The 8,967-nt window shown below is 40.4% G+C and overlaps 1 protein-coding gene across 1 annotated transcript in view; it reads right to left on the bottom strand.

Moving 5' to 3' along the window:
- The window catches only part of ZC3HC1 (zinc finger C3HC-type containing 1), a 30,108-nt gene that overhangs the window by 12,834 nt on the left and 8,307 nt on the right, over positions 1-8,967 (bottom strand). The window contains exon 5 of the mRNA XM_004382666.2: positions 1,078-1,205. Within this exon, the coding sequence (XP_004382723.1) occupies positions 1,078-1,205 (128 nt within the window). The remainder of the gene's footprint in view (positions 1-1,077; positions 1,206-8,967) is intronic.

Raw genomic sequence — 8,967 nt, forward strand, 5'->3', positions numbered from 1 at the left:
CCAAAGACACAAGGAAAGTATTAGCCCAAGAGACAGAAAGGGCCACATAAACCAGAGACTTCATCAGCCTGAGACCAGAAGAACTAGATGGTGCCTGGCGACCACCAATGACCGCCTTGACAGGGAACGCAACAGAGAGTCCCTGACGGAGCAGGACAACGGTTGGGTGCAGAACTCAAATTCTAGTAAGAAGACCAGACTTAATGGTCTGACTGAGACTGGAAAACCCCCGGAAAGCATGGCCCCTGGATTCTCTATCAGGCCCAACTAAAACAATTTCCGAGGCCAACTCTTCAGACAAGGATTGGATGGGACTGTGGGACACAAAGCAATACTCATGAGGAGTGTGCCTCTTAGCTCAAGTAGATACAAGAGACTAAATGGGCAGCTTCCATCCGGAGGTGAGATGGGAAGGCAGAGAGGGTTAGGAGCTGGTTAAATGGATGTGGGGAATTATGGGTGGAAAGTAGGAGTGTGCTGTCACAGTATGAGGAGAGCAATTAGAGTCATATAACAATGTATGTATAAATTGTTATATGGGGAAAAAAAACAATAAAAAAATAAAGAAACTCTCAGGAGTCTTTTTTTGGTGGAGATTGAAAAGAAAGTCAGGTGAGAGACAGATAAGTCACTCTCTTCATAGTAATCTGCACCCTCCTGCCATTAAAAGAAACGCTTCATGTACAAATGCTGGTGACAACTGGAGGCCACCATAGCAGTGGCATCACTAGAGGGGCTGGGGGTGGCGCAGACTGAGCTGGGTAACACTGTCAGAGGGGGTGACACCAAAATGACCCCAGGCTCAGCAGCGGGCGGGCTGGTGCCACCAGGGGAGGGGCCACCAAGGAGCCGTGTCACCCACCAGTCTCAGCGCTGGTGACTAGACCACCAGCCATTAGGCAGAGAGGATGGTCTCCGCCTTAACCAGCGGGGGAGGGGAGGAGTTGCGGGGAGCCGTGGGTGTTCGCCAGTGGCCCTTCCCAACCCAGGCGGGGGAAGGACACCAAAAGTTACAGCACTGGGTGACACCAATCCTAGTGACGTCACTGCCCTGTAGCCTAGCCAAGTAAAACTCACCATAGTTTTCAAGTCCTCTGGCCTCAGAGAAGGAAGCTGGAGGTCCAAGTGACAAAGGCTTTGAAAACGATCTAGAACTTCACTAAGAAGAACAGCAGGCTCATCCAACGGCAACATCCCAAATCGATCTGTGGAAAAATTAAACTGGAAGATTTTAATGGTGCAAATTGTAAAAAATAAAAATCATTTATAGAACTGGGAAAACGTAAACCTGAGGAGATAGTTGATGATATTAAGAAATTAAGTTTTTTGATGGGACTGTCTCCAACTTAGGACGTATTACAGTTACAACGAACGTCACATATGACTGTCCATTTTTTTGGATTACGTAACATACTGGAGAAGCAGGAGGCGCCGATATTGAAGCTGTAAGTTTAATATGTAATGTTTTCAATCCCCAAAGACAAAGATTGTATTTATAAAGATACTGATAATAAAAGGCAATAATAATTAAAATTTATAAAAAAGAGGTATTTGACTTACGTCAGAACTGACTTATGATAGAGTTGTCAGAATGGAACCCCGTCGTAAGTAGGGGACTACTCATACACAATTAGTATAAAAGGTGGAGTCCTTATTGTTTATAGATATAGCTTGAAATAGTTACAGATAAAATGATATAATGTCTGGGATTGAGCTTCAAAACAATGGAGAGGGATGGGGAGGTGGCAGGAATATAGAGAAAACAAGATTGGCCATAAATAGATAATTGCTGGGTGACGGGTAGATGCAGTTTCATTATATACCACTCTTTGTACTTTTGTGTGTTTGAAATAACTACATTAAGAAAAACAAAACAAGACATAGCTACTGAGGGTGGAGACTTGAACAGGTGATAGAGTTTAAAGAACCAACATCATATAACAACTAACAAGTTACAGGTAACTTATTAGGAACTAAGAATGATAAAACAAGACAAAAACAAAAAAAAACCCTGCACGTTCCTAATGTTTATGCAAAAGATATAAAAAGGCTTATATTATAAGGTGAAGAAAAACTGGGTATTAGAGAGTTGAAAATATAAAATTAGGAAGCATACTGGCTATACCTAAATTGGAAATGAAAGAATCTATTTGAAAATCGATTAATTTGAAAAATAATTGATTACATGCTACAGTTATCTTTGGCATACCTGATTAATCTATTGGATATTTGGTACAATGGTCGCAAATACAAAAAGTGAGGGTAGAAAGGCCTGGCTGCACTACTTCCTAAGGAGCGCTATCAGGCCTAGAAAGATGACTGAATAGAAAGAACACTGAATCAGCTCCAACAGGGAATAGAAATACATTTTGGAAGTGAGAGATTTCATAGGAAGAATAAAGAGAGGACATGTCACCCTAAGTTGGTTACCACCTGATCATCTGAAAAAGAGGGAGCCCCTCCCCTCCTCGGTCTTTTCTCAGCCTCACATTAATATTCAGCTGCTGAACAGCCACTACATGCCAGGCCTTTAGGTTATGAAGATGAAAGGCACATTCAACACTCTTCAGTTACTCTCAATCTAATATGCGAGGCAGACAAGCAATGACATTACAGTGTGTTATGGACTGAATTGTGTCCCCCCAAAATATGTGTTGTAATTCCTAACCTCTATGCTTGTGGTTGGAATCCATCTTGGAATGGGTTGGTTTATGTTAATGAATCAGGATTAGTGTAGGGTCTATCTTGAGTCAGTTTTTTTCTTTTTTAATCTTGGGTCAATCACTTTTGAGATATAAAAGATGTTAAATAAGCAAGCAAATAAGGTAGCAGAGATGGGGGAAGAGAGATGCCAAGTCATATGAAGATCGTCCAGGAGCAGAAGCTCAGAAGAGACAAGGACATTCTTCCAGAGCCGACAGAGAGAAAGCCTTCCCCTAGAGCCGGCACCCTGAATTCAAACTTCCAGCCTCCTAAACTGAGACAAAATAAATTTGTTAAAGCCATCCACTTGTGGTATTTCTGTTACAGCAGCACTGGGTAACTAAGACACAGTGTGATAAGTACTATGACAACAGGAAATGGAGAATACTGTGGGAGCTCACAATAGGATGCAGCAGAAATCCTCCACAGCTATCCCCTGCTCCTGCCTTGCTGGCCGAGCTTCGATTTTGTTTGGTATTGATTGATCCTTCCAGTGACTGACTCAGGAGCAAATACTGATTTTTTTCTACCAATCACAATAACAGTATTCCTCCTAGCAGAGACCTATTTAGGAAGGGGCACTTGATCCAGTCCTGGCTGATGGGACAGGAGAGGACGACTGCTGTGGGTTCTGTGATCACGGGAATGAGGCCTCCGTTCTTCCACTGGATGGTGCTGTATCTGCACATGACTCCTGAAACTGCTGCCATCATGCAATCTTGGAGGAAGCCAGTTTTAGATTGAGATGACATGCCTCTTGGAAAAACGGGGTCCATGGCAACATCACTGAGCCGTTTCGTTACTTCTTCTCTTCCTGTCTTCACTCTTCCATCCCTCCTACCTTCCTCTCCCCACCCTTCTTCTCCCTCCCCAAAAGCTTCCTGACATTAAACTACAGTTGATTAGGGTAGGGGTTCTCAGGAAAGGTTTCTCAGAAGCAGGCAGGGCTAAGCTGAGTTGGAAAGACCAACCACAGTGTGCAAAAGTAAAGGGCCAAAGGATGGTCCATGTGGAGAATTCTAAATAGTTTCCAGGCTGGAACACAGTGTGCCTGTGGGCAGAGTGTCAGGAGAAGATGAGGTTAAAGTGTAGACAGCAGACAGACCATGATTTTATTAATGTATATAATGAGAAACTACTGAAAGATTTTTAAAGGAGGAAGTGATGTTATAGATAATATACAGCACTTGAAAGACGGAAGGGGTAAGTCTAGGAGGCAAAGAAATAAGCTTAGAAGACACTAAATTATTAATCTCTGTAAGAAATAAAGACATCAGCAGCATAAGGATGGAAAGGAGGAGTATCAACGCTGTATAACTCTAATGACCAATGAAACCTTATATGAAAAAGAGAATACAATAATATACCATATTAAATTGGAAAAATGAATATAAACACATGATGTTAAATAGAAATCTCACAGTGATGGTTTCATGGATGTACATATGTCAAAACTTATCAAATTGTATACTTAAATATGTATAGTTTATTATATGTCAATAATAATTCAATAAGGCTATTCAAAATAAATCTTTCTTCTAGTTTTGTTGTTAGAAGTGGCCCCTAAAACAGTAATGATAGCACTTTTGCCCTCCACTAATTTATTTACTTGCATCCTTACTAACCAGATTTGGGTCTCTAATATTATTAAAAGGATCAGGCTCTTTGGAGAATACTAACATAAGCATAAAGAGTGTCTTACAAGCAGAGGAGAGGTGAAAGGGGCAGAAAGAATATATGAAGAAATAATGGCTGAAAACTTCCCAAATCTGAAAGCTCAACATTTGTGTAAGTAGAGAAAGGAACCATGAGTATGCTAAATCGAATTAGGAACTTGTACCAAAAACAGGCGGTACCAAGAATACAAAGGCTCGACCAGCATCTATGATGCTACGTAACTAAGTAAAAAGGGTGCTCAAGTTACAGTCACACACAATAATCACGCGGAAAGAGGGTTTGAAAGCAGGTTCTAAAATGATGAATAAGCTAGCTTTCCAAAAACAAAAACCGAAACAAACCAGTTGCTCTCAAGTCAATTATGACTCATGGGGACCCCATGTGTTTCAGAGTAGAACTGTGCTCCACAGGGTTTTCAATGGCTGATTTTTCAGAAGTAGACAGCCAGACCTTTCTTCTGAGGTTCCTCTGGGTGGACCTAAACCGCCAGCCTGCCTTTCAGTTAGCAGCCAAGCGCAATAACCTTCGCACCAGCTAAGGAATCCAGCTTTCCAAAAGGAAGAGCTAACTGGGCAAACTCTCTACCCTATCTCCTAGGAGATTAAAATTTGGATGGTCCTACTAATTAGAAAGCTTCAAACATGCTATATGTGACTACACGGTATTAATCTTTAAAAAGTTGACCAAAAAAAGCAAGTTGTAAAAGTATACAGTATAACATCTATAGAAAGTCTAAAGCAAAATAGTGCTACATATACTGCTTATGAATACAGGTACATGTAGAAATAGAAACCAAGTAAACAAACGAGGAACACCAAATTCAGGACAGTAGTTACCTCAAATGAGGGAGGCAGGGGAATGAGATTAGAGAGGGTTATATCGGTACATCTTTAACACTTCTTGATTTAAAGAAAAAAATGAGGGTGGATGGTTTTGAAGTAAGAATGGCAAAATGTTGAGATTAGGTAACGTTGAGTGGTAGAAACACAAATGTTTCTTACGTTATTATGTATACTTATATCTACACTTGAACCACTGCAAAATTTAAAAATTTGTTAAAAAAAAAGAATACTTTCTATTCAGGGACCAAACAGTTTTTCGAATTATTTAAAATGTTGCAAGGAATCACATATACCAAAACACATACCATCAATTTAAAAAGATGTATCATTTAACTAGAAAATTCAGGTTATAAAAAAGAAAAATCAATAAGAAAGGCGTAGACTTTAAAAAATACAGTGAGGTTTAACAATAAAAAAGAAACATGTTCTGGTGACCAGCAGCTAGGCTGGGGAGAAGAAACCAGGTCCCAAGACCTTTCTGATAATTCTTCTTCTAATTCGTTTGGTCTGATTGCTACAACTCTAAGAAAGTACAAATTAAACCCTATGAAGGTAGAGGAGCAAGCAAAGAAGAAATCATGAAAATGTGTTAACATAAGTTTATGTTTTATAATAAATGCTTCTGTGTATCTTGTTTGTTTAAATAAAATGCTTGATATGTTTAAAATAATCAGTCCTAATAAATTAATAATTTTAAATGTTAAAGGAATTTAGTTTGTAATTATTGGTAAATGTTAAGAAAAAATTACTTTCAAAACTGTGTTTATTAGACATGCTTAATAAATGTAAGCATTAAGGTGTAAATAGTTGTGGGTGTTCCCTTCCCCACAGCAAAGTCTCTTGGACATTAAAGAACCAAACCAAGAGACAGAATAATTAAAAGGTCATATTTAAGATCTCTTTAGGTGGTAGAATGAATAGGACCAGGTAGATGATGATAGCGAGAGGCTTCTAAGGTGACTTCTGGGTTCCCAGTTTGGACAACTGGACAGGGAGATCGGTACTGTTTACCAAGATGGAGAAAATATAGGAAGATAAGCAAGTTTTAGGTATAAGATGAAAAGTTTTGTGTATGTTGAATTCTAGGTACCCGCAAGATATTAAGTAGAAATGTTCAGAAGATAGTTGAAAATATGAGTCAAGTTCAAAAGAGGGGTCTGGATAGGAGTCAGAAGTCTGCAAGTAGGTGGTAGCTGAAGTTATAAATGAGATGAAGAAGCAAAGTGTACAGGGAGTCCCCGACTTACCACATATTCGAGTTACAATGAATCGCACTTACAACCACCTCTTTCTTTTTTCGTACATTTTATCGTTAGCAATATGTACTACATACAATGCTGCAGCACGTCATTTGCTGATGTTCTGATTCTCAGATGCTCACTTGCAGATGTTTATATGTAATGTTTCCAGCCCCCAAAGACAAATTAAGATTGGATTTATAAAGACACTGATAATAAAAGGCAATAATAATGAAAACTAAAAAAAAAAAAAAAGAGGTATTCGACTTATGTCAGAACAGACTTAAGACGGAGTTGTTGGAACAGAACCACGTCATCAACTGGGGACTGCCTGTACAGTAACAAGAGTAGGGAACCGCCCACAGACCTAAAGACTTGGACTGAGTGCACTTGACGGAGGTGGAGTCCTATTCTCACAGCACTGAGTCTGGTTGTACCATACAGTGAAATAGCCAGGCCAACAGCAGGAAATCCTTGTTATACAGTTCATCTTCCCTTAAAAAACTTCTTTCTTAATAGTTCCTTTTCTGTTACCCCTTCATTTATCAGAGATGGCACTCAATAGTCACTTTCCATCTACTTTTCTTCTTCGTCGTATTGTGAGGGTTAATTCCAGCAGGTTTGGGATTAGCCTGAGTTTTCCTACTGAAATAAAAAATATACCTACACTACACTGATCCCAGGTTGAAGCATGAAACATAAGGACTAATAATGATGCTTTGTAACCATGGGGCCGAGGAGTTTTACACCAAGTCTTTGTGAGACCACTAGAGGGCGCTGCTGTTGAGGCTGGTTATGAAGCAGGAATATGCCTATGTGACGGAAAAAAAAAAAACCAAACAAATCAGCAGAGACTACATTTTGGGCTCTCTGGCTCCCTCCATGCACACACTGGTGGTTCCTGATTCGAGAGAGAGAGCCTTAGAGAGGAAGGAAATAGGAACGTACACTCGTCCCCTCCCTACTTCAGTGCTGCTGTTCTATGTATCCTCTTCCTGCAATAAACTGTAGATCTGTAAGTACTGTCATCTGGGGCCCTGTGAGTCTTCTTTAGCAATGAAACAGTTTAACTGCCACTATTAGTGCTGTTACTGTACCCTCTAAATGATTCCTGGGTGGAACATGGGGCTGCTAGGCATGATGGGAAATGCAGATGATTTGCAATCAGATAAAACCACAGGTATGGATCCTCACTAGCTGGTTTTAAGACCTCTGATTCTCAGTTTCCTCACCTAAAAAATTGGGTTGATAATATCTACCTTCCAGGGCCCTTGTGAGGACTGACTGGGATAATGTATGCCTGGGTAGGCATTTGACATATCAAATACACTTAATAAAAGTAACAATGCAATAAACAAATGTATGTTAGCTCTTCTTGAAAAGTGCAAACAAGAAGAAAAAGGAACTTCAAAGACTAGGTTTTCGTCAAAAAAATAGATAATATTAGAAATGCAGGGCTGGATGAACCCCTGAAACTACTGCCCTAATTTTTTTTTTTTAATTGTGCTTTAGGTGAAAGTTTACAGCTCGTTAGTTTTTCATACAAAAATTTATATACACACTGTTATGTGACCCTAGCTGCTGTCCCTATAATGTGACCATACACTCTTCCTTTCCACCCCAGATTTCCCATGTCCATTCAACCAGCTCCTGTCCCTTTCTGCCTTCTCATCTTACCTCTGAACAGGAGTTGCCCATTTATCTCACATATCTACTTGAGCTCAGAAGGACACTCTTCACAAGTATCATTTTATGTCTTATACTTCAGTCTATTCTTTGTCTGAAGAGTTGGCTTTGGGAACGGTTTTAGTTCTGGGTTAACAGAGAGTCTGGGTTCCATGTCTTCTGGGGTTCCTCCAGTCTCAGTCAGACCATTAAGCCTGGTCTTTTTTACCAGATTTTGAGTTCTGCACCCCACTTTTCTCTTGCTCCGTCAGGGACTCTCTGTTGTGTTCCCTGTCAGGGCGGTCATTGTGGTAGCCAGGCACCATCTAGTTCTTCTGGTCTCAGGCTGTTGAAATCTCTGGTTTACGTGGACCCTTTTGTCTCTTGGGCTGGTATTTTCCTTGTGTCTCTGGTGTTCTTTATTCTCGTTTGCTCCAGGTGGGCTAAGACCAATTGATGCATCCCTGGGATAATTTTTACACCTTAAACCAAAAATATCCACTGATCATGGAAGCTCCAAAGGCACACCCAAATTCCTCAAGGGACCGAATTGTTGGGCTAAGGGCAGTGGGGACCACGGTCTCGGGAAACATCTAGCTCAACTGGCGTAACATAGTTTATAAAGAAAATGTCCTACATTCTACTTTGGTGAGTAGCGTTTGGGGTCTTAAAAGCCTGTGAGCGGCCATCTAAGATACTCTACTGGTCTCACCCCTTTAGGAGCAATGGACAATGAAGAAAACTAAAGATATAAGGGAAAGATTAGTCCAAGGACTAATGGACCACAACTACCACGGCCTCCACCAGACTGAGTCCAGTACAACTAGATGGTGCCCAGCTAC

The sequence above is a fragment of the Trichechus manatus genome, unplaced genomic scaffold, assembly GCF_000243295.1.
Source record: "Trichechus manatus latirostris isolate Lorelei unplaced genomic scaffold, TriManLat1.0 scaffold00097, whole genome shotgun sequence".
Taxonomy (NCBI): Eukaryota; Metazoa; Chordata; class Mammalia; order Sirenia; family Trichechidae; genus Trichechus; species Trichechus manatus.